The sequence below is a fragment of the Vitis riparia genome, chromosome 5, assembly GCF_004353265.1.
Source record: "Vitis riparia cultivar Riparia Gloire de Montpellier isolate 1030 chromosome 5, EGFV_Vit.rip_1.0, whole genome shotgun sequence".
NCBI lineage: Eukaryota > Viridiplantae > Streptophyta > Magnoliopsida > Vitales > Vitaceae > Vitis > Vitis riparia.
This window is the reverse complement of record NC_048435.1, coordinates 5,255,532-5,282,069: the sequence shown is the minus strand read 5'-3', so window position 1 is coordinate 5,282,069 and position 26,538 is coordinate 5,255,532. Positions and strand designations below refer to the sequence as shown.

At 32.2% G+C, this 26,538-nt stretch overlaps 3 protein-coding genes across 3 annotated transcripts; 2 read left to right on the top strand and 1 right to left on the bottom strand.

The window, feature by feature from the left end:
• Nucleotides 1-1,075: 1,075 nt before the first annotated feature.
• LOC117915384 (U-box domain-containing protein 70) lies at nucleotides 1,076-10,929 on the bottom strand. The gene is made up of 8 exons (XM_034830954.1): nucleotides 10,712-10,929; nucleotides 8,299-8,392; nucleotides 8,171-8,221; nucleotides 7,879-8,052; nucleotides 7,305-7,484; nucleotides 4,354-4,473; nucleotides 2,717-2,850; nucleotides 1,076-1,627 (listed from the first exon to the last, which is right to left on the bottom strand). The coding sequence occupies exons 1-8, from the start codon at nucleotides 10,873-10,875 to the stop codon at nucleotides 1,552-1,554; spliced, it is 993 nt and encodes a 330-aa protein (XP_034686845.1). The 5' UTR covers nucleotides 10,876-10,929; the 3' UTR covers nucleotides 1,076-1,551.
• A 7,081-nt stretch (nucleotides 10,930-18,010) lies between these two features.
• Nucleotides 18,011-19,408, top strand: LOC117914146 (leucine-rich repeat extensin-like protein 6). The gene has a single exon (XM_034829364.1). It carries the CDS (start codon nucleotides 18,027-18,029, stop codon nucleotides 19,203-19,205), a length of 1,179 nt encoding a protein of 392 aa, XP_034685255.1. The 5' UTR covers nucleotides 18,011-18,026; the 3' UTR covers nucleotides 19,206-19,408.
• A 2,593-nt stretch (nucleotides 19,409-22,001) lies between these two features.
• LOC117913788 (40S ribosomal protein S3a-1) lies at nucleotides 22,002-26,256 on the top strand. Its single transcript, XM_034828829.1, has 7 exons — nucleotides 22,002-22,112; nucleotides 22,189-22,236; nucleotides 22,326-22,431; nucleotides 23,829-23,966; nucleotides 24,088-24,273; nucleotides 25,085-25,285; nucleotides 25,993-26,256. Exons 1-7 carry the CDS (start codon nucleotides 22,102-22,104, stop codon nucleotides 26,086-26,088), a joined length of 786 nt encoding a protein of 261 aa, XP_034684720.1. The 5' UTR covers nucleotides 22,002-22,101; the 3' UTR covers nucleotides 26,089-26,256.
• The last annotated feature ends 282 nt before the right edge of the window (nucleotides 26,257-26,538 follow it).

Sequence of the window (26,538 nt, the reverse complement as noted above, 5' to 3'; positions counted from 1 at the left end):
TAAAAAAAAATTACCATTTTTTATTAACTAAGCATTATTAGAAATCCTAATTATCATTCAATTACCAATTTTTTTTTTAACTATTTACATAATCATTATAAAATGTTTATAATTGATATTTTAAAATTGTTAAAGTACGACTTTTTTTTTCAAATTATTAATTTTCCAATTAAAGTAAAAAAGAAACATAATAATTAATTGAATAAATATTTTTAACATATAAAAATACATAAATAAATTTAATACTTAACTAACATTCAAACAGTAATAAAAAAAATTAACATTTAAATGACATTCAAATTTAAGCCAAATTAAGATCTATTATAAAAATAGACACTACTTCATCCAACATGCCCCAAAAAAGCAAAACCATAGAGTAGCATTTAAACTGACATTTTAAATGGTATTGCCACAAATAGTTCTAAAAGCCGACGTGTTAAAACTTAGAGTCCATTTTGCAGTAATTTTGGAAAAGTGTTTTTAAACTAAAAATGAATAAAAATTATGTGACAAAATTTAATAAACACTTTTAAAAATCTAAAAAAAATCACTTAAAGTACTAAAAAATTACTAGTAGTGTTTTTACTTTTTTCTGAGAACACTTGATGGATAATTCTCCTAAAAATGCTTTCAAACAAAACACTTCCACTAACACTTCGAGTAAAAACACGCTCTAAAACACTCTTAGACCCTTCACCAGGATGTTTTCTTCTCTAGCCCTCAGTTCTCAAAGGCGTAAGGCGCAGACCAAGTGAGGCACAACCTAAGGTAAATGAAGAAAATATAATCCAAACAACAAAAGTAACAAATATTCTACAAAAAGAACACTCCAAACAGAATCTCATAACAATCAGAGCATATCTGTTGGAAGTATCAGTTCACAAGTCAAGCAAATGAAACTCCTCTCTGCCCATTAATTCACATGGTTTGGGTTTGGTTTCAAATTTCTTTCTGCCTAAAGTAACGAAGGTGTGTAATCATCACAAGGTGTCTTGACATATATTGACAAGAGTGTGCTCTCTACATAGAGATGTCTTACTTTGGTATTTGGTAAGTAATTAAAACTCTACAGGCATTCAAAACAAGGAACCAAGGCAGACACCATAGCATAGATGTGGATAGGGAAAACCCTGCGTTGAGCAATCTCTACATAAAATACAAATCCATTTGAACCATTACCAAACAAATCAAAGATGTACTATAGCAAACAAGTTCCAAGAGACTACAACAATGGTATCAGCTGCACAACTCAGTGCACCTAGTTCAAGGGCCAAAACTGCCTTACCACCAAAATATAGGAAGAGCATGATGCTGAAATCATTAAGCATACAACGGTAAAACTGTGCAGAAGGTATCCAATCAATAACCTTGCAAAACCCTCAAAAGAAGCTCAAAAAAGGTTGCCACATGCACAGAATGACTCAGAAAATTAACTTCTTGCAGATGTTTACCATGTCCAAGCAGGAAATTTTGGAGCAGATCAATGCAGAATACAGGCACCTGGTACTCTGTTTTTTCTTCTCTGATGCAATCCACCCCAACATAGAAAGACTAGGGATTGGGCAGCTTTTGTTTGAATATACGTGGAAGCAGTTCATGGACACCAATGTCCAGAACTTCTGGATCCCTGAAAAGCCATAGATATTGAGATTCCATTATTTCAAGAGAAATAAACTATCAAACAAGGAGTGCATCAATGTCACATGATCAGGCATGGAGCATTATGAAGGCTACATAATTTGAATATAGCATAGAACCATTTGCATGTTAAAAGTTTGTTGAACGCATTGAACCCATTTCCTGGAAAGCAGCTTCCCAAAACTTTAAAGATATGAAATAGAAACACTTTCCTTCATGAATGAGTTAATGAGTGTGAAGTCAATAAATTATAGACCTTCTGGGGGTACAAATGCTTTATAGTGGATTATCTATATGTGACAAGTTGACTATCTGTTAATAGGGGTTTAGGGAGTACGAGGAGAGGCAAGCTTCTTTGGAAAATAAGTTGCCTCACCTTGATTTGGATTGTGCAGCAAGAAAGAAATGATAGGTTTTTTTAGGACAAGTAGAGGACTTTAGAAATTCTCTGGGACCTAACTCATTTCGATTCCTCTTTTTGGGCATCACATTCCATTGCTTTTAAAAGCATTTCTTTCAATGTCACTCAGCTTGATTGGAACTTGGTGTCTAGAGCAAGGCGAGGAGCCTTGATTAGGTCTCTATTGGATGAAGATGAGATGAATCCTATAGGGTATAAGATGCTTTATTTGTACATTCCCATGTAGTAGTATTCCAATGTGGAGGTCTCCTTGGTATAGTGGAGGAGTTCAATCATATACTTTTTGATCAGTTTTTGTATTTTTAGGGAGGATTCCTCATCCTTCTTATGCACTTACTATCCTATTTAGTACATATTTTGTTTCTGATTAAAAGAAAAAAAAAAACACCTATCAGGGTTCGCCTAGATAAAGATGGAAGAACAAGACCTTTGGTGGATTCATCAATCCAGATTACCTAATCAAATCACTGGCATTGTCTGGAAATCTAAATTAGTTTCTCAAAATGTAATCATGATCAAGAATGTAACCGATCCAACAATTTACATTTGTGTATTGATACAATTTAGCCACCATCCAGGTCATTTGAGTTTAACCATTCATGGAACACAATCACAATGCACAGAGAGAGAGAAAGAGAGACAGGAAGATAGACAGACCTGCACAACAATTGCCCCTTTTCTGTAGAACTAGGAACAAACCATAGCTTTTGCAAGGAAGGTGATTCAAATTGAACAAAGAAACCATCACTTTGCCCATGCTTCCACTTCCGTGATCCTTGACCTTTCCAGACCTGCCAGGTGCAGACAGAGTATGTGATCAGAGGAGCCTTACTGAAACTAAACCTTCCAGTTTTAGATTGGTAATATCATAAAAACATCACTTCTGAGATCTGTGATTACTCTTCTTGATCAATCACTCCTTTTTAAAAAGGTCCCAGAAGTATAACTTTTAAGGAATATAGACTTACATAGAGCAGAAAAAATCTGAGACAGAACACCCAAAAAATAAAAATAAAAATAAAAATAATGAAAATGACGCATCCTGAAATAAATGGGGCTTAGAGGTTGAAAGCTTTCTCTTGGTGAATTTTTTTATCTTGATCCTTCAAAATTTTTAACTTAAATGGGTTGCTGGTGGGCCCTAATTGAATTTGGTAAGGGGAGGATTTCCCAAACTGACTATCAATAAAGCAGATCCATTTAAGCAATCAACCCAACCCAGTTCTAAATCATTTTATTGTTGGCTCCACTGATTTCATGAAAATCATGGATTTGCTAAAAACCAGTCTGCACAGAAATAGAGGAACTAAGAAGGCAACACATGATGCAAAATAAATTTGTATATTAGATTTTGATAAATAAGTAAAATAAATAAGCATTAAGCCAACAAATTCCGCTATTGAAAATTTAAGATTTGAAAATATAGAAGGAAACATAAGATGCAAAAGAGAGTTGTACATTAGAATTTAAAAAGCAATTAAGTAAGCATTACCCCAACAGTTCCACATGAAAACTTTTATCTTCCAAATAGTATTTGTTAAATTCAATGTTCATCTGGAGGCCAGCATTCACCATTCTCTAAACCCAACTGAGGCAGCATCAACCCAAAACCTGACTTCTCTGATTTTCATTTCTTTTAATATGAAAATTAGCTGTGGTTTTTTCAAAACATTTATAAGGAATACATCAGATCATAATATCTTCCAGCCAGTGCCCACTAACACTAAGAAAACGAAAAAAGTGTATTTGAGGTCCTACATAAAAAAATGCAGAGCATAAACACTTAGAGCTGGCAATTACCAACCCCAACTCCACAAGCATTCCCAAAATAATTTCAAGTTGGAGCAAATCCAACCCAATCAATGTTACTTAATCAACAAGTAACTAATTTGTAACCATTCTAATATAGAAGTACTATTATTTTATCATTAGCTTATAATATTTTATTATTTTTAAATATAATTTTTTTTTAAAAAGGTTTTAGAATTTTTCCTAGGTAGGCCGGTTGATCCAAGTTGGTGTTTTTAAAAGTGAAAATGATTGGATCAGGCTTGAGTTGGCATTTTCCAATCTGAAATGAAATTGACCCACCAGCCTGCACACAATTTTTACTGAGACACTTTGCACATTACAAAAGTATCGGTAAGAATCCAGACTGAAGTTGACAAGTGTCTATGACGGCAAGTGTCCTGTTGCTAATCATCAATGGGGAGAGTTATCCAGCATGTCTTGGGAAGAACCTAAATTTTTTTCTTCTAAGGAGATTCATCATAAATGAGGATGTCAAAAGTTACCTGTGGGTAAGATATGATACTTTTGGGTGCCACCAAGCAAGCCGCTTTGGAGAAAGATTCTTCAGCATAATCCCTAAGAAATGTAAAACAACTTTTGTGTGTATGGGGTGATTCAAATGCCTGGAATCATGAACAATATAAAACATGAGCATTACTAAGGAAAAGAACCATAAAACTGTGATTAACTGGCCAAAATATTTATATAAATAAAATCCCACATGTCACTCTCATGAATTGCAACTTTGGTTTTTTTAGAAAATCATGACAGAAAATAAACCGATCACTTAATAGCAGAAAATAGTCACACCTTAATTATAACTATAGTACTTAAAATAAACCTAACTTTTTTTTTTATAGGTACTTAAAATAAACCTAAATTGCATTCAATTTTCATTGTTTCCAATATCTAGGATCTTTAATTAAACCCTTACTAATAGTAATCATGAGGGAGGGAACCAACTTTGGGAAACTCAATTGCAGGAAAAATCTTGCCAACATTTTTCTATCCACACAACCCTAGCATAGTGCAAAATATTCATTAAAAGAAAAGAGAGAGAGAGAGAGAGAGAGAGAGAGAAAGAGAAGACAAAAGGGAAATTTGAAGAATTATTGCCTTTAGTAATGAATGTGGAACTTTTTTATTTTATATAAAATTCATCTGGAAACTTTATCCACAGGATTTTTGAGATTTGGCCATATAGTTTCATGAACTAAGTACTTCAAGTAATTTGTTTGTTTTGAAGTTGTAGTGGTTGTTAGATCTTAACAAACCAATATTTATCCAATTCATAACTCCATTACCAAAAATTTTGAAAAAGAAAAAATTAAAATGCCATGTCGAGCCATGTCAAGACAAACTTTTTTACATTTCCTTCTTTTTATTCTCCATTCAATAAAACAATTTTAACAAGAGTTTAGGAACAATTGGGTTTCTTAATTAAAGACGCCTTGAGGTGGCCAAACTGTTAAGAAGAAACAGATTTGTATTATTTTATTTGTTTTATTTATTTTTTGATAGGTAAAGAAAAGTTGTATAAGAAGTAAAGAGAGGACACCAAAAAACAGTGCCCTTAAAGTATACAAGAAGTATACAAAAGAAGCCAAAATGCTTAAACCAAAGGGGGTGGGGATAGAAACAAAAAACATCATCTGCCCTTACTTAGAGCCTAACCAATCAATGAAGCTTACAAGAGAAAAATAGCTCAAATCTACAGACACCCTAACCCAAGACCACAGGTTACATACAAAAGAATTTTTCAATCTTTAGAGCGAAAGCTCCTCATTGCCAAACGCTAACAAATTCTTTTCCTTCCAAACTATCCAAAATATACATAGGGGGGTCACCAGCCAAGTCTTTTTATGAGCTTTACCCACAAACAACTTATGCCACCCAAGAAGAGTTTCCTTAACTGAACAAGAAAGAATCCAAGACACGCCAAAGAGAGAGAAAAGAAGATTTCAAAGAACCCGAGTCTTTGCACAGTAAAGCAGAAGGTGATCAACCATCTCTACTTTAAAGAGGCAAAGAAAACACCTATTTTCCAAGAAGTGTCTCCTCCTTTTAAGTTGGTCCAAAGTTAAGACTTTCCACTAAGAAGCCTCCCAAGCAAAAAAAGTCACCTTAGGTGGCGCGCTCGATCTCCAAATACTACCACTAGGGAACAAAGGAGAATCTCCGGGCTTCAAGATATAATAAAAAGATTTGACTGAAAAGGTCCCACACCTGGAAACTATCCAAATCACTCTATCTTCCACATCCCTGTGCACCCTAAAAGCTTGGATCTTTTGCAAAAAACACTATCCACCAACTCTAACTCCCAATCATTAAAGGCCCTTGAGAAAAGAGGGGTCCATCCACCCCCATCACCATTAGGGTTCCATACATCCACCACCCAAGCTTCCTTGGACAAAGAAATGGTAAACAAGGAAGGGAAGGACTCACAAAGTGGCTCATCTCCATACCACTTGTCCATTCAGAATCTCATTCTCTGCCCATTACCCACTTGGTAGGCCGACCTACCACTCAAATAATTTTACTCCTTCCTAATAGCTTTCCACAATCCCACACCATATCTCTCACTCACCTTGTGGGAGCGCCACCCCCCATCTTTTTCACCATACTTTTGACTGATGACTTGCTTCCAAAGGACCTCTCTTTCATTGGCATATCGCTAATTCCACAGAGAGAGATTTCTCACACCCAAGCCATCTTTCCTTTTCTCCAAGAAAACCATGTTCCACCTAACAAGATGCGGTTTCTGCACAAGAGCTCCACCACCCCATAGAAAATCCCTCTGAATCTTCTCCAATCTCAACCTCACTTGTCTTGGCATGCAAAAAAAGGACATGAAATAGATAGGCATGCTAGACAATGTGCTTCGAATTAGGGCGAGTCTTCCTCCTTTTGAGATATACTATCTCTTCCACATTGCTAGCCTTTTTCAAAATCTCTCTTCAACATCATCTCATACTGCCACTGATTTGAAAGGGGCACCCAAAGAAAGATCCAAATAGCGAGAAGGGAGACCACCCACTTTACACCCCAACTCCAAGGCCAAGTCCTCTATACTATGCACCCCACCCACCAAAATTAACTCACTTTTCTCCAAATTGATTCTCAAACCTGAGCAAGCCTCAAACCACATAAGAAGTCAGCTTAGATAAGTTATCTAGTTTTGAGACGCCGCACAAAACACCAAAGTATATTTTATTTGTTTTATTGTTTTATGCATTTATTATGGTGGGCTTCCAGTGCATTGTACAGCTTATTCTCTTATGTAAATTGTTACAAATTAGATGCTCCACATAATCTAACACTTCACTGGAATCCCATTTACGCAGCTAACTTGACAAGAAGGGTGGGATCATAAAACCAAAGAAACTGCAGAGGTGAACATGTTCAAAATCAATGAGCAGAATGATGTCCAAAAACAAGTTGGAAACATTATTACCTTATCAATATTGACAACCGGGGCATATTTATCTGTCTGTGTCTTTTCCTTGTCAAGAAGGAAGTAGACTCTAGCATCCACTTTAGATGTTTCATGCCATGATTTTATGGCAGTCTCTATTGTCTCAACAGTGAAAGAAAACATGCTTTTCCAAAGCTCTTCATCTCCATACTTCTCAGACTGCAAAGAAAAAGATCAATTTTCCACATTAGGAATGTCAAAGACAATCCTACTCTAGATGATCCACCTAGGTATCTACAATATCTCTGAGAATGTAATAAGAAAATACTCACCAGCATCATACAGTTCATGAGATCAATATACAAGGGAAGATGGTAAAACATAATATCTGCGAGAGAATCAAAGCAATTGGAGACAAAAATAAAATAGACCACCCTGAGCAAGCATATTTTACTACCACATACACATTAGACAGAATTTTTGTACGACTGGGAAAATTCCGGACAGGATAAATGGGATCTGCAAAGATTACTTCACATATATTTACAAACTGAACCAGAAGTACAACTAGGTAGAAAGAAATCATGACACTTAGCAGGAGAACTACACTCACCAGTTCAGATTTCAATGTTTCCAAATGCTTTGCCATATCAACATTGGATCTCTTGTTCTCTACTTCCTGAACTCGCTTTTTATCTCTTGCCAACTGTGTAAGCTTCTTGATCTTTCTTGATACCTCTGAACTTTGTGGATTGTGCTCCAAAGCTATCCGGAAGGCTGCTAAAGACTGCGGTATATGAAAAGAAGAAACATCAGAAGCAGAAAACCAAAGGCATGGGCTCATCTCCAGAGGTGTGGAGGCGTGGGGGGTTGGTGTGTGGAAATGAAAGAAACTTTACACATACATCATCATATCGTTCCATGGCCTCTAATACACATCCTTTCCTGAAATATCCCTGGACGTCCATCAAAAAGGCATCATTCATGGATGAGCTTAATAACATCAAGTACCAAAGAAGAAAGGGTTGTGTACCTTTTCCCAGTTGGGGTTCAATGTGATTGTTGTCTCAGCATCAGCAAGTGCTTTGGTGAGTTTGACCAAATGTAGAAATGCTGCCGCACGGTTGCTGGCCAGTGATAGAAAATTAATGGAGAAGATGCATTAATTACTATGCACACATGCATAACATAGAAATACATGGTGATGCAAAATTAATTCCAAAAACATATAAAAAGATTGATAGAAAACAGATGACCAGATACAGGTTCTTGACATGACACCCACTCCTATCATAGTACTATTTGCCATTAAAAAAACGATAGGAAAGAAAAAATGAAAGAAAAAAAAAAGAACTGATGTTAGACAATTGAGCATTTAAAAAGCAGGGTGAACCATGGGTGGAAGGCTAAGTATAGAAGAGGATGGAGTTCAAATCAATTGGCAGGGCCAACAGAGAGGGGCCTGAGGGTCCTTTTGGGCAGTAGTAGGTTTTTGGCTACTCTTACTGATTTTTTTTTAGCAAATGGGGCACGCTGGACATAGGAAGGTAATCGAGTTCCTTCAAGAATGTTGTGAGGCAGGGTCTTTTCAAAGAAGTCTTGATGTCACCTTCTTTGTTTTGATCCCATAAAAAATGGGGTAGAGGACATTAAGGATTTCAAACCCATTAGTTTAGCAGGGGATCTCTACAAACTTCAGGTAAAAAAACTGGCAAATAAATTGAGAAAAAGGTCATGTGCAAAGTACTATCATATTCTTGGAATGCATTAGTAGAAGGTGGACAAATTTTTTATGCGGCTTTAATTGCTAACGAGGTTCTCAATTCTGAACAAAAGAGTTAGGGCAGGGGTCCACTTGCAAGATGGATATAGAAAAGATCTAGAATTATTTCAATTGGGATTTTCTCTTGTTAACATGACAACATGTGCATAGGTATAGGATTCTTGTCTGATACTCCTATTTACTTTAGATATGGCTGATTTACTTTAATTAATTTACTTTTTTTTTTTTTTACTTCCAACTTTTTAGCAGATGATAATACTTAACAAAGAAAAATTTTGCTGAAACATTAACTTTTATAAAAATGTATAGAGATAAGAAAAAAATTATTGGGATAAAAGAGAAAAGAAGGGAAACATTTTATCACGAATATATTTACTTTTGATTGATTTCCATTTTTTCCCTTTATTTATCATGTTGTATCAAAGTGGTAAGAGAGATATGGCTAAAAGAGAACATTTAGTGTTATTTGCGTATGAAAGAAGAGGAATCAACTAACCATATACTCATTCATTATGGATATAAACAGAGTATGAACATTTTGTTTTCAATTTTTGGTATTCTCAAGGTGCTTCCTGAATCAATTATAGATAAATTACATAGTTGGGACCGAAATATTGTTACTAAGTGAAAATATTGTAACTAAGTGTAAGAGGAAAGTATGGCATACAACTCCACTTTGCATAATTTGAGGTATTTGGAAGGAATGCAATGGAAGAAGTTTTATGGTTTGTGCCAATCCAATTACAGCTGAAAAATGTTTTCTACATTCATAGTTTAAGAGGATCGATGGTTCAGTAAATGATGGCAGACAATCCCTTCTATATCTTAATGAGGTTTTGGATTGTTCTTACATCCTGTGTACATGGGGGGTTGCACCCCTTTTTCACTATCCCGTTACTTATAAAAGATACCTAATTCCTTTCTCTCTTTTGAGTCAATGCTTATTTTTCTTGTTAAGTGACTCTATTGAAGTCATTAAAATCCTATGTGGTACAAACTTTTCCACCAAGATCATGTCCCAATATATTATCCTGTCCCAATATATTGAATCAAAGGAGGAAAAGAAGCCATCAAATGCAGCTCCAAGGAGTTTGCCCCTTGGAGTTTAACAACTGGGGATCCAGCAATCCTCCAGGAAAACTAATGTTCACATGATAAGTGAATTGGGCAAAATGGCCGCACCCAGTAGCAAATATCACCTTACGGGAAAAATCCTGCACTGAGGTAGGCCCGTAGTTTGTTTTCTTCAAGCAGTTGGTGCAATACTTTCAAGCAAATTCATAATGCAGCAATGCAAAGCAATTGAAAAACCCAATGTAACATAATAACCCTCTTGACATAAATGTATACAAGAGAATTCAGTTATTTATGCAAATCGACCCCCAAGAGGACTGAACAATCAACACGACGTAAAACTCATCACCCCAAAAAGCCCTAACCATATTAAGAATTCTCTAGAAGATCATCAAGTTGGAAGCACACAGAGATCAAATTTTCACCAGAAACATAATTTGTATCAACAAAGTGCTTGTGGTCACGACAGATGACGAAAAATATTAAAAATGTAACAAAAAACGCAAGAGGGTAAGGTGCAAACTGAAACAAATGGGAACAACACCATTTGAAAATTTGGAAGTGGGTGTCGGAAGTAAGAACATGGTACCTGTAAAGAGTGGGATTAGAAGGATCTTGCTTGATGGCCTGGGTGTAGAGTGCAGCAGCTTTCAGGTAGTTTCCTGCTTTGAAGAATTCATTTCCCTTGTCTTTCAGTGACACTTGCTCTGATTCTGATGCTGCTCTTCCTTTTCCATCTGCTTCTTCCATCATTCTGTACCCCCCCCCCTCTTCTTTCTTCTTTCTTCTGGTTTATAACCTAGTTTTGTTGCAGTGGACTGGGTGTAATGTTGAGCGCGGCTTTGGTTAGATACCGGTGGGCGGCGGCCCATCCCAAACCTGACCCAAAATGCCAAGTGTGTAGAAACAGAACGTTCATGGCCCATTGGCCTAATATTATGGTAGTAGAGAAAATATTTTCAAATTTATCTTAGTTTTTTCTGATTACGAAAAAAAGTTTGGATTTAAAGCAAAATCATCAAAGAAAATTATAGATAAAAGATTTCTAAAAATTCTATAAAAAATAAAAAATAAAAATAAAATAAAAAAGACAAACATTGTCTTTTGAATATGAGATTTTTATTAAAAATTCTTTAGAAAAATTATAGATTAAAATCGTCTCTTGAAAAAATAATTTTTAAAAATTCTTTTAAAAAAAGTCGAAGCAAAAATTATCATTTTTAATATATATAAGCTAAAATGGTCTCTTCTGACGAGACAATTTCAAAAAATTAATTTTAAAGAAAAAAAATGCTTTCATGCCACTCGTTTTCTTTTTTTTTATAATATTTTAACTAATAATATATTTTAATAATAAAATTATTAAAAATATATGTATAGTAAAACTAATTGATTTTATGTAATAAATTATAATTATTATTGATATATTATTTATAATTATAATATTTATAAAATTATAAATTATATTTATCATCTCATATTGATTAAAAAAATATTTTTGTCTCAATCTCAAATTTTATCTTTCAATTAATTTAATTTTATACTCTTTTTTCTTTCTACTATAAATAATAAATATTTTAATTTTTAAAATTTATTTATTATTTTGTTTCTTTCACTTCCAAATTACTTTTTAATGTTATTTTTAGTAATAAATTTTAATTAGATCACAATTATTTCAATCAATGTAAAATATTGAGAATAAATAAAATTTTAATTTTAAGGAAATCACTTTTTGAAGAAACGGGTTCTAAATGAAGTAGCATTGCATTATTAGTTAAAAACATAATTCAAAAGAAGAAAACATATAGCATTTATATGATAATATAATTATTATAAATATATGCATTATAAAATTTATTAATTTTAGCTACTAAAATAAATATATAAAAATAATTATACTTATTGTAAATATGTTATTTATCAATAATAATATTTATAAAGGTATTAATTATGTTTAACATCTAATATTAAAAAATATGTATTATTTTATATTAAGTTAGATATTATAAATATTTTATATTCAGAAATTATCTCTTTAATAGTCAAATTTAGCTTATAATTTGGAGGCGATTTTAGTCTATAAAGACTAATATATATATATAGAAATCTTCTCTTTAAGAGATGATTTTTATTTATAATTTTTTTTAAATAATTTTTAAAAATCGTCTCTTTAAGAGATGAATTTTGTTTATAACTGTGACATTCCACATCGGATATGAGGAAAAGTTTCTAACGCTATATAAATATGAACTCCTTTTAACCTTATAAATGCGTTTTAAAACCGTGAAAACCGTCTTGGGTCTAAAGCGGACAATATTTACATAATTGAGTGTAAATCATTACAAATGGTATCAGAGTCGATCCTCAATCCCGTATGAGTTTAATTGGCCCCGTATGGGGGTGTTTGTGACATCCCACATCAAATAGAAGGGAAAGTTTTTTGCGCTATATGAATATGGATTCCTCTTAACCTTGTAAACGACTTTTAAAGCAGTGAGAACCCCTTTGGGTTTAAAGTTAACAATATTTACATGGTTGGATGTGGGTCGTTACAATAACTGTCTTGGATTGTTACAATCATGGATGAGAATTTTGGAAAATTTTGTCCAAATTTTGTGTATTTGACGATTGATGATACAAATAGGAAGACGAAAAATCGGCGAGGCGATTTTTCAACTAGTTTCGACAATTTTTCGCCAAAAAATTAGATTTTTGCCAATTTATTGATCAGTATTTCTCAGTTCGATCATCACGTTCAAAGCCTCAAAAATATGAAATTGTGCATGAGTGTTAGGACCCAAACCTTGCCAAAACATCTACCATTGAAATGACTTACTCCCTGATTAAATATTAGGCACCAAATAAACATATAGTAAAACTATCACAAAACAAAATATTAAAAAATAATTTTAATAAACAAATTAATTCTAATTATTTATTTTAAAATTTTATTTAATTAATCACTAAAAATATAAAACCTATTATTATAATTTTCTTAGCATTTTTTTTATCATTTATATATTAATTAAATTTAAAAAAATGTAAATATTAAAAAACTTTATACATATATCATCATTTATTTTATATCATTTAATACAATTAAAATTAAATGAATTATAATTTTAAAATAAGATATATTATAATCAAATATCACAATATTATTGTCAAATAAAATTTGATGTAAAAAATAAATTTATATCTTTTTATAAACACATATGATATTATTATCAAATATGATTAATTATATCATATACATATATATATTTTTTTATAAAACAACTTTAAAATGTCTATTATTCTTTATTATATAATTTGTAGAGTTTTTTCTCAATATTTTCATAACTTTTTTTAAATTTTAGGTTTTCATAATTTTTTTTATTAATTTTAGGCTACCAATTTCATTTTATTTTTCCAAAATATCATTTGATATATTCTTAAAATCGAAGTACCAATATATATGTGATTATCGATATTTTCATCAATGATTACAATAACTCTCTATGATAGATTTGAAAATATTTTTTTCATTCAAAGAGTTTGAAATAATATATAAAAATAATTTATTTGATCGTGGGCCACCATTTTCAATCTTCTCCTATAAATTAAGTTTATCTTTGATTTTAGAAAAGTATTAAAAAAAAGAAAAAAATGTTCTTATATTTGGTTTTACTATAAAAAAATACAAAAAAAATATTTAATGTAATTAAAATTAATTAGAAGTATTTTTAAATTATTTCATCTTTATATGAAATAGTTAAAATAAATTCAAAGAGTTCGAAGTAACATATAAAAATAATTTATTTATTTATTTTAAATATATTTTTATTTTTCTTCACTCTTTTTTTTCTTATACTTTTCAACTATATTTAGTTTTCAATTTTGTTTATGAAAATATAATAAGAGAAAAAGTATAAAATAAAAATAGATTTAAAATCAATAAATCATTTTTTATATATTATTTTAAACTAATTTCTATTATTTTAACATTTTTTTATCAATATTAACTAATTTAAAAATATATGAACTTTTAACGGATTATAATTATATATATTTGTCTTTTTACAGTGAAATTAAATTATGAAAGCTTAATATTTTTTTTTTGGAACCAAACATAGCATTTATTTTATTTACCTTAAAATTTTCAAAAATCAAATTGTAGACCTCAAATTTGTCCTAAGCAATTTCTATTTATATTTTTAATCAAATATTTCAAGCCCACTTTATTTTTATTTTTATTTTGTTTTATTTTTTATTCTTATTTTATATATATTTTTCTTTTTTTTCTTTTTCTTTTTCTCTTTCTTTATTTCTCTTTTTTTTTTTTTTTTTCCCTTTCTTACTCTCCCTTCCTTTATTAATTTTAATTAATATTTATTCTTATTGATTTTAACTCATATTTATTTTTATTAATTTTAAACAATAAATTTATTTGTAAAACACCTATGTTTAATTTTTTATAGATCACATATAACTATAAAATATTTATTATAAAAAAAACGAGTAATGGATATAAAATCATAATTCTAAAATATATTCTTACTAATGTGGGCATATAAAATAAAAATGGTTTGAAATTAATAATAAATTAATTATTGTGATTTAATACTTAAAATTATTTTTGATTTTCAGTTGGGATATTAAGTTATTTTACTAAACATGTTTAATTTATTTGATAATTTAAATTAAGTTATTAGATCATATTAAGTCATTAAATTAATTTATCAATCACCCTCTAAATCAGTTTAATGACTTTATATAACATAATAACTTAAAATCATTAAATAATTAACTATATTTAGTAAAAAAAAACTTAATATGTAACTTAAAGTAAAATATAACTTTAAGTTTTAAGTTAAAATAGTTAACTTATTTGTAACCTCATTTTTTTTTCACTTTCCCATATCTAATAAAAATATATTTTATGATCATAAATCCAAATTCTCAAATTACATTTTATAACAAATATTTTGTTATTATCTTATATAGTTATGATACCTTAAATTATCATCTAAGATTAGTGAAAGTAGAAATTAGTTAAAATTAATGAGAATAAATATGTCAAGTTGATGATTTAAAAAAATTAAGTTAACCTTATCAAATAACTTTAATACTTAAAATAAAAATTAAATAATAAGTTTTAAGTAAATAGTTGAAAATTAATTTAATTTAAAGTTAAGTATTAAGTTGATGATAATTTAACTTAAATCATTAAATAATAAATATTAAGTTTTACTAAACACCCTCTCAATATTTGCTTAAATTATTCAAAAAGTATTAATAAACAAGTAGATGAAACCATAGATTTTATATTGATACTTATTACTTAATGACTTTAAGTTAAATTGTTTTTAAGTTGTTCACTTAAAACTTATTATTATAATTATTATTTTTACTTTAAGTATTAAGATTGTTTGATAAAGTCAAATTTGACATTTTTACTATTGTTAATTTTAATTAATATTTATATTTTTACTAATTTTAAATAATAAATTTATTTTTTAAACATTTATATTTAAATTATTGTAGAAAAATAAGTTAATTGAAAAAAAATATTTATTTCAAAATATAAATTGTGAATGTAAAGTCATAATTATAAAATATATTTTCACTTAATATAGATAAACGAGATAAAAGATATTTAAGATTAAAAATAAATTAATTATTTTGACTTAATATCTAAAATTATTTTTTACTTTAAATTATAATATTAAGTTATTTTACCATTTTATCATATATATTTAATTTATTTGATGACTTAAAAGTAAGTCATATTAGTAATTGATTTATCAAACATCGTTTAAGTTACATTCTTAATTATCTTTAAATTACTGAAGATTATTCTCCTCTGGGGCAGAAGGAAAGAGATCGTGGGGAACACAACGAGGGGCCAAGTCAAGTTGAAATAATTATGCTATACTAGAACCCCATATAGGCAAAATGACTGCCATCCATTGACCTAGCATCAGTCGTTCTGTAAACTACTAAAATCCATTCAAAATAATTACTCAAAAATATGGACGATGGGTGGCGTTTTGATGAAGGAATGTATGATTGACTAACATATTTCTTCCATTCCAACAACTCTAGACATAACAGGACAACTAATAGAACAACCACATACCAATCTCAAGATATAGCCATGCACACCAACAAACAACATACCATGCTAAATACAGACCCTCGTAGTATTTTTCTCTCTACATTCGAAACCAAGCTCTATACCTACCCAAACATGTCTTCTAATTCGTTGCAGACCCATCACTGAAATTGAGTTTCTGTTCATATTCTGCAGTTCATAAATAGGATAAATTATCTTTTGTAGTTGGTATCTTAATTCATACTTGTACAAATCTATCATTCTAGAACTGATGTTGATGGTTCATCTGCGGGAAAAAAAAAAGGAGTACATCGATTCATGGAAGGGTCCACTCCTAGTTTTTGTTAATGCGTAAGTTATAACTCTTCTAATAAATTGTAAATAACTCGATTAGAACAATGATGGTGCTAGTATCAGTTTCAACTTTCATCCCTTTATGTGATTGTTACTTGTAGGCCTATGAAATGTCTAAAGTTTTCATACTTTCATTGATTATCCACAGGGTCATCACTGTTCTGTGATTCTGTGTAAAGTTATAAACATATATTTTTCTTTGATTTCCTGCTGATTCCTTTTATTTCTTTCCCCTTTTCTTTGTTTCCAGCGCTCTTTTTCCTGCCTACCAAACATATGGTATTTGACTTTCATCTCTTCTCTACCAGACAAGTTTCCACTTGCAAGAAGTTTCCACTTGCAAGTGGGGTTTAAATTAAACAAATTTCAGAATTTTAAACAGGCATATGGTTGAATGGACTATGCAAACTAAGCCTTGCCAGCTACTGAACATTGGAACTCACCTGCTTCTTCATTTGACCTTTCCCATTTGATAATATATATCAGAATGCTTGAAAGTTTTCTGGAGAAAAATATACCCACAACCTATACATGTAGAGGAGTTCAAAGGAGAACAGACCTCTTGTGGGATGAAGGCCATGTGGGTGATGTACTTCAATGGAGATCTCTGATTCAAAAAAACAACTGCACAAAATTCAAATTAATCAAATCAAATGTGTCAGTCATTATTACTGGACATACTTGAACAAACCATTATTTACTTTGTCAATGCATGCGAATAATATACAAAAAGGAAGAAGACATGAGAGGCATGTACGATCTCTGGACTCTGATAGGCTGATGTATAGGGGTGCTGCTCTTTCAAAGCTTCCAACAACCACCACTCTTTCATTATCCAAATGGTGGGCCTTGCGGATGTCCAATCCCATTCTAACAAAGATGGCCACTCGCAAGAGCTCTCTCATCATCACTGGTCTCACACTTTTTTCTATCAAACGCTTGGATGCCAAAGTCCTCCTGACTTGGTCTCAAAATTCCTTGAGACTAACGGGTCACTGTATCACTGTGCCTTCCTCCTTGCCTTCAAAATCAGCCAATCTCCGTAAAATAATGGCCTATAATAATCTAAAGCCAAAAGTGTAGAGAACCGTGTTTTTGGTGAGATAAGAAGGTCAATATGCTCTTCCAGGTTCCAACTCTCTAAAAAGTAATACAGAGAAGTCCCTACCATGCCAGTGCGTTGCCATGACGTAATTACGTTCTTGGATGTGTGAACCCAAAAAATGTAAACAATTTTTCAATATTTCTTTTCAAAAAATTGAATTAAAAATGAAAGTGAGATTCAGTCAAGGCTATATAAATGTTTTTTTATTTACGCAAAATATTATGCGAAAAGTCTCTTTCTCATTGGAGTAGTCACTAGCCATGTGTATAAATAGGGAGAGAGAGGTGTTATAGGCTTTTGTAGCCAAATACCAAACACCCTAAGAAGCAAACCCCAGATCAGTGTGGCATGTTCTCTAAAATGAAGAACCCATATATGAGTTCAGCCTTCTGGATCATTTTCTCACTCTTCCTCTCCTTCTCTGCACCCTCTTACCAAGATTCTTATTCTCCTCCACCTCTCCCAAACCCTAGAATCCTAAATGCTTACACAGCTCTCCAAGCATGGAAACATGTGATTCTCTCTGACCCCAAGAACTTTACCTCAAACTGGTGTGGCTTTGATGTCTGCAACTACAAGGGGGTCTATTGTGCTCCAGCACCGGATGACCCTCATATCACTACGGTGGCCGGAATTGACTTGAACCATGCAGACATCGCGGGCTCTTTGCCAGAAGAGCTTGGTCTCCTCACCGACCTCGCTCTCTTTCACATCAACTCCAATCGCTTCTGTGGAACCTTGCCCGATAGTTTTCGCCATCTTCGTCTTCTTTACGAGCTCGATATTAGCAACAACCGATTCAAAGGCCAGTTTCCTTCTGTGGTTCTCTGTCTTCCTTCACTCAAATTTCTTGACATTCGGTACAATGAATTCGAGGGTGACATCCCAACGGGCCTTTTCGACTTGAAACTCGATGCTATATTCGTTAACAACAACAAGTTTAAGTCATCTCTGCCGGAAAATATCGGAAACTCCCCTGTTTCTGTTATTGTGTTTGCGAATAACAACCTTAATGGTTGCCTTCCATCGAGTTTGTCGAAAATGGCGAAAACACTCAATGAACTCATAATCACTAATGCCGGTTTAAAAGGTTGTTTATCACCAGAGATTGGGCTGTTGAAAAATGTTACAGTTTTTGATGTAAGCTCAAACGAGTTGGTAGGGCCGTTGCCGGAGACTATAGGGGAGATGAAGAGATTGGAGCAGCTGAACGTAGCCCATAACAAACTATCCGGGGAGATTCCGGCGACCATATGCTCTTTACCTAACTTGGAGAATTTCACCTACTCCTACAATTACTTCTGCGGTGAACCACCGACATGCCTCAAGTTGCCGGCAAATGATGATAAGAAAAACTGTATTCCGGATAGGCCGATGCAGAGGTCACCGGAGGAATGCGCAGCTTTCCTTGCACAACCTGTTGACTGCGGTGCCTTTGGCTGCTTACCCAGAAGTCCGCCGCCTCCTCCACCCTCACCCCCACTCCCACCTCCGTCACCACCTTTGTCTTATTACCACCATCCATGATCATTTTTTTTTTAAATTATTTGAAGAAGAAAATGAAAATATGTAGGAAAACATGGGCTCTCTAATCTTCTTCTTTTTCCTTTCATTTTCAGAAGTCCATGGTTGAAACCCCACTTGCATTGTATATGTGTTATATGTACGAACTTTTGGCTTTTTTTTGGATTGAAGTGGGGTATATTGAATAATAATGTCGTGAATTTTCAGTAAAGACTTCGCAAAAAAGACGTCCATTGAGGTGTCCATATCCGCACCATGTCTTCTGTGGCATAATATAGAAAAACAAAGGTAAGAGCGTAGCACTTCCTGCTTATAAAGATTCTCTTGTCCAGTATCTGATACAAGTCCGTGATCTATCGTGTTAAATACTTCCCTTTTTGTAATGTTTGTTTAGGGAAGATGTGTCGGTATGTGGATTTTTCTTCCTTCTCAAAGGGTTGAAGGGAGTCCAAATAACTCATTTTTGATGGGGATGGCAATGTGGTTAGCTTTTTCGGGTACCCGCCTCACCCATAATAGAAAGACGAGTTTGATAACTTTTTTAAAACTTAGGATGAGTTTGGGTATTGTCTTGTCCTGTCTCGCCAGATCTCATTATATATAAAATTAATTTTTAAAATTTAATTTAATTTAATTTTATTGTTTATAAAATATATTTATTTTAATATAATTAAAAAAAAATTTATAAAAAGTTAAACAGAGATGAGAATTCTTTTTAATTAAAGGGGCGGGGTTGGGATGGGAGTAACCCGTCCCCGTTGTCATCCTTATCAATGGATTAATTTGATCCAAAAATTGAAGATACAAATTAAAAAAATTAAATTTAAATTATTTGTGAAATTTTTTATTTTATATAAGTAAAATTTTTAAGTAATAATAATGATAAATTAATTTAATTTAATTTAATTTAATTATATACATGTAAACTATGTGCGGAACAAAACTTGAACCTAACTTGAATTTCAAAAAAAAAAAATATCTTCTCAGAACAACCCCTGACCCATTTAACATTCTCCTAACCTTGCCTTTTAGTGGTGGGGTAGTATAGGGTGCAGGAGGGCGGGATGAGGTAGGACATGGTGGGTATTCAAAAATATTTGTCCGTTATCATCCCTAAATATGTTGTAAGTAATTGTGCTTTGAAAGAACACAATTCTAATGGCAACGTTGGCAAAGAATATGAACTTTACTTATGTTCCCCAAGGACTTGAATAACCTGATTATAACCTCTTATATTTGTATATTAACCCTAAATATGTTGAAGATCAAGTTATTTTGTACGGTAAATCAAGGGGAAAATTGAAGATTTTTTTAATGGATTAATAGTATAAGTTATGAAGGGATGGTAATGAACCATATTTAAGATGGGTTACCATTGTCCTAAACCCGCCTCATTAATTATTTAAATTCATTCCATCTGAAAAAAATAAATAAATTAATAAGATAGGCTAAATAGGAGTAAAAATTTCTCATACTCCATATTCTACATTGTTTTGTTTTTCTATTTTTTAAATATTTTTTAGTTTTGAAAATTTTAGTTACATTCAAAATATAATTTATAAATAAATAAATATTATAATTTTTATAATTTATTTTTAATGAGAAACCCTTTTTAAAAATTTTAGATGTGTTAAAGAAGGGAAAATGAAAAGAAATAAATCAATGAAAATATTTTTATTTAATTATATAAATAAACATGATGGGGAGGGATAATATAATACCTCAATCCTAATTTGGGGTGGTCAATATATTGAATTAATAATGTAATAAATTTATAACACCATTTATTATAACAAAATTCGTATAATTTCAAGGTTCACTTACCACGTAAATTAATAATTTCCTAATATACAACTAAATCCATATAATCTATCTAGAATTTGATATCATCGACTATTATGAATTTTGTTTGGTTAAATGTTAGAATCACATGACACACAATGTAATATTATATTTTTGAAGCATAATCATGGTTGGGGAGATAAAGATGAAGCATAATCAAACCCAAATGCAAATTAGGCCTAATCAAGAGAGCCTGAGTATAGGAACATTGAGAAGATTTTGGATTTGACCCAAAACTGGGTGGGGGCCCAGACTTTAGCCCACTTGGCCAGCACCATTGACTTAGGGTCAACCAAGCATAGCCCCACCCGATACTTTCTATTGGATAGACGTCACTTTCATACACCGACACCATTCAGTGTCTTAACGTATGATTTTCGTGAACGGTTACGAATTATCCTCTTTTCATATAGTTGGTGAGAAATATATTATGAAATATAAATTGTTTTAATAAATTTAATAATATAATATAATATAATATATTAATCCATATGAAATCATAGTATATCAAACCCAAGCTTGAGTCAATAATTCTTACCCACCACCCTAAATCTATTGGTAATTCAAATTCCATGAATCCCTACTATTTCTTAAAAAAATAATTTTTTGTTTAATTATTAATTTAATATAAATAGGAACTCACAAACTCAAATTTTAATTATGAAAATAATTTAATAATTAAATAAAAATAAATTTTATTATTCTAATATAATTTAAATGTAAATATTTTAAATGTCAGATTTTTTTAACATTTAAATAAAATAATGTATAATATAATTAAGTATAAATAAATAAGCAATAATGTGTGCGATTGGGCTGACCGGATTGCCCGCAAATTCTACCCGAACCCGGTGAAACCCTGTGCAGGGTAACCCACCGGCCTGGGTGGGATGGGTTTGATCACCAAGTTGCAGCCCCATCATCTAGTATATATGTATATAAGCCGCGGACGCTAAAATTAGGGTTTTGAGCGGTCAAGGGTTTGCTGTCAGAGCCGTCGTCCTCCTCGTAGCATTCTTCCTCTGAAGCTACCCTCACTCCCTCATTTCCTTCCAGAATGGCGGTCGGGTACTCCTCTGACTCGCTCTTCTGTCAATGCATTTGTGTTTGGAAACAGTCATGTGTCTGATTTGAACTATGACAGGAAGAACAAGAGGATTTCCAAGGGAAAAAAGGGTGGCAAGAAGAAGGCGTGAGTGCAATATCACAACTTAATCAAATTTTGAATTGGCCTTATCAACTTCTGTTGCTTGATTTTTCATCCTGATATAATCAATGCAGAGCCGATCCCTTTGCAAAGAAGGATTGGTACGACATCAAGGCTCCTTCTGTCTTCGAAGTCCGCAATGTCGGCAAAACCCTCGTTTCCCGCACCCAGGGTACCAAGGTAGGGGTTTCATAATTTTTTTTTACTGTTTTTTGTTTTTAGTATTTTAGTCATCAAATGTGTCATTGCAGTTGAATGAGCTTCTCTAGTTCAGGGTTGAGTATATTTATTGAGTATAATGTCTGTGGGGTTTGTTGTTAATCTGAGCTTGTTTGTGTACAAATCTTGTATGTTGGAATATAATGCTAATGGGTTTTATTGTTGAGCTGTGTAAGTGCTAAATTGGTGCACATTGAAACTTAGTAGTTAAATAATAGGACAACTTATAGCTCTCCTTGTTATTAGGAAAATGAGAAAATCATTTTAAATAATTAAAAACTAAAACAAGTGATTGAAGTTAACATGAGTAATGGTGAAGAAGAACAATGCAAGGTGACAGCTTGGCTGGTGTTTTGATTTGTCAGGGATTTCATAAATCAAATTAATGATAACATCTTGTTTAGAACTCTTCCATATGTGTAAGACATCATGTCAGTTAAACCATTTGTCAATATTAGGAGCAAATTTGTTGGATTAAACCTTATTATCAAGGATGGGAACATATGCCAGTAAGGGACTAAGCATTGCTAGTGGATTCTTTTTCTAATTTTTGGTTTATTTGTAGATATTTGGAGCAATTGGTGTCTGGATATGTGTGTAACAACTTGACTGAGCTTTTCCAATTTTTCCTTTCTTTATTTACTTTTTTTTGGTATACTGGATTAGGATTTGGTGGAAATGATCTTTGGTAATAGCTAGTGACCGAAAATGGGGTTTTTGGATGTGATTCATTACAATACTGATTGGGGAATGTTGGCTTTAGTGGGTAGAGTGTGTTGAGATGGAGATGATGATGGTAATGAGGGTTTGGGTTTTTTTTTTTTTTCTTTTCTTTTTTTTTTTTCTTTTTCTTTTTTTCTTTTTATTGATGATGATAGCTGAATATTAGTAATGTAAAATAGCTATTTATATTTTTTTTCAACAATGTGAGGAAGAAGATTTTCTTTGAATTTATTCTTTTGGTGCTTGGTAGGTGCACTAAAAAATTTAGGGGGCAATGGGATCCAAAAAAAGTTTAATTTTAATTTTGGTTTTAACACATTATAGAAATATGAATGCAAGCATAACATTCAAAAATGATGTTTTATAATTTTATTAATGCCAAATAGCACCAAAGTTTTACATATGTGTGGAAATCTGACTTGTCAATTGGAAAGTGGATTCAGCTTGTGCATATGCACACACATGCAAACAGACCAATTTAGAGCAGAGGATTTAGCTTGTGCATGTGCGCAAACATGGAGAGAACTTCTAACATCATTAACTAAGGCCCAACATAGCTGACAATTACATATATGGTTACAAGCATGCAAGACTATTCACATGCATACATTTAATCTAAACTTGTCCTCTAACAGATAGCTTCTGAAGGGCTCAAACATCGGGTGTTTGAGATATCACTTGCTGACCTTCAGGCTGATGAGGATCAGGCTTATAGAAAGATTCGACTGAGAGCTGAAGATGTTCAAGGGAGGAATGTTCTGACAAACTTTTGGGTATGACAGAGATCCTGAGGTCCTATAAATTTTCATTCTATGATTTTTTATTTTTTTATTTATTTATGTATTTATTTATTTTTTTAACAAATTGTTTTTCTTTTCCTTTTGGAAAATACAGGGAATGGATTTTACAACTGACAAGTTGAGGTCTTTGGTGCGGAAATGGCAAACATTGATTGAAGCTCATGTGGATGTGAAGACAACTGACAACTACACCTTGAGGTTGTTCTGCATTGCATTCACTAAGAAGCGTGTAAACCAGAACAAGAAGACTTGTTACGCACAATCCAGCCAAATTCGACAGGTATTGTTAATAAGCAAGTCCTGATTTTGTGATTTCATTCTTTTTACAATTTCACTCCCTTTTTCTTATAAATTTTACTCTTTAAATAAAGAAATGTTTGATGATTTGGAATGACTGCAACAGTGTGTCTATCGTTGTTATGACCAGTGATGAGGGTGCTAACTTAGGTAACCAAGGTGTCCCACAAAATTCGATGACAAACCTCCTTGAGGCCTTAATGCGGTTGACCAGATAGGCTATCTGGTTCCCACCAAAGCATTAGTTTTTTTATATCATGAAATTTACCCATAATAAGATATCTAAAATGCTTTAGTTTTTCTTTTTAAAATTAATGTGGCACTTGTAGACGGCGATCATGCTAACATAATCAGAGGGAGTTTGAGTGAGTTATATTAAGATTGGAGTAAATAAATTAACTTGCTCTTTCCTACAAGGAAAGAACAAAGGATGTAAGGAAGTATTTTGGTTGTGTGCATCTGCTGTGTCTATGGATGGGTGTGCTTTGAGAACTGTTACATTGTTTTAAGATTGGGTAGGAGGGATCTTGTTTTTCTGAATTTAGTGAGTCAGTCAAACAGAAGACTGAATGACCTCACCTATTCATTTGGGGAACTTGGTAAATTCATCACCTCATTTGCCTAAAACCAGTTAGAGGGGATGGATTTAATCCTTAACGCATTGATAATCTTGTGGTAATTCAAATGTTTGTGTTCAAGTTCTGGATTACCCATAAAAAATCTGAATATTTATGTTCTTTGTTTGACTTGTTTGCTCAATATGACATTATATATATATTTTTTTGTTTTGACAGATTCGACGGAAGATGAGAGAAATCATGACAAACATGGCAACATCTTGTGATCTGAAGGAATTGGTCAAAAAGTTCATACCTGAGAGTATTGGCCGAGAGATCGAGAAGGCAACTTCAAGCATCTATCCTTTACAGAATGTGTACATTCGGAAAGTTAAGATCTTGAAAGCTCCTAAGTTTGATCTTGGAAAGCTGATGGAGGTATTTTTTTTTAACTCTTTTCATTTGTCTATTTTCTAATTTAACATACATAAACATTAAACCATTAGGAAAAAAAAAAAAAAAACCTGTCACCTTTTTATGCCAAATCCTGCCAAGAAGTAGCAGTGGGATGAAAATTGCTCAAGATTCAGAAAATCTATACCATGTGTTGCGTCGTATCAATAATTTTATTAAATTACTTAATAGGAAATTTTTGAGGTCTTGTTGAAGTCATAAAAAGGAACTTGTGAAATCTTTTAAAAAATGGAAAAAATTATTATACTTCAATGTACTGCAGCTGTAGCAATGGTAGTTGTGGATATACAACACAAAGAAAAGTTAAAGATCTTTATCCAAAATAATTAGTCTCTAACTTGCCCAATAAATATGTTAGTGGATGAAAAGCCCTTGGCATAGATGCGGTCAATTTTAACTTTATATGCAAAGTATAGTTGCAAAATAGTCATAAGAAGGATGCTGAATCTATTAGCTAGTTTCCTTATTTGTCAAGCCCAATGAAAGGCAAATCAGCTAAAAAGCTCTTTGGATGGTTTGTAGAACTAGTTAATTTTCTGAATAATACACATTTTTGTGGTGCTCTGTAGAATTTGGACAGTATTTAGATGGGAAACCAGATTTTTGTTAGTGTCGGGAGACGGTCCTTTAAAAGATGCATTCTGTAATTCCTAGAATCCCATGTGTTGCAGGTGCATGGTGATTATTCGGAGGATGTTGGCACAAAGTTGGAGAGGCCTGCTGATGAACCAGTGGCTGAGGGGGTAACTGAAGTCATTGGAGCTTGAATTATCAATTTTGTGATTCCCCTTTGTTATTTTCTTCTATTTCTGTTAATGAAGACTCGTAAACTGCAGATTTTGGTTTAGCTGAGAGATTTAGATTTTGCTTTGACATCAAGAAACCCATTTTGAGTTTCAATCAATTCCATTAATTTGCTAAATTGTTTTCATTCCCTTCTGAAGTATGCATGAATGCTTAGATATGCACTCTCAAGTCCTATCTAATCTACACAGATTTTGCCGAGCCAATTGGATCCGTCCTAATGGGATTTGGGATCACTCTAACTTGTTATTGAAAAGTTTTATTATTTTGGTCACTAAACAACTATGATGATCAAGGGTTTGTTTGGAATGTTTTTTAAAATGATTTTTAAACAATTCTATGATTATTATTTTTAAATAAATGCATGTTTGGGAACTTGAAGTATATTATTAAATATTCTTTAAAAATGGCTT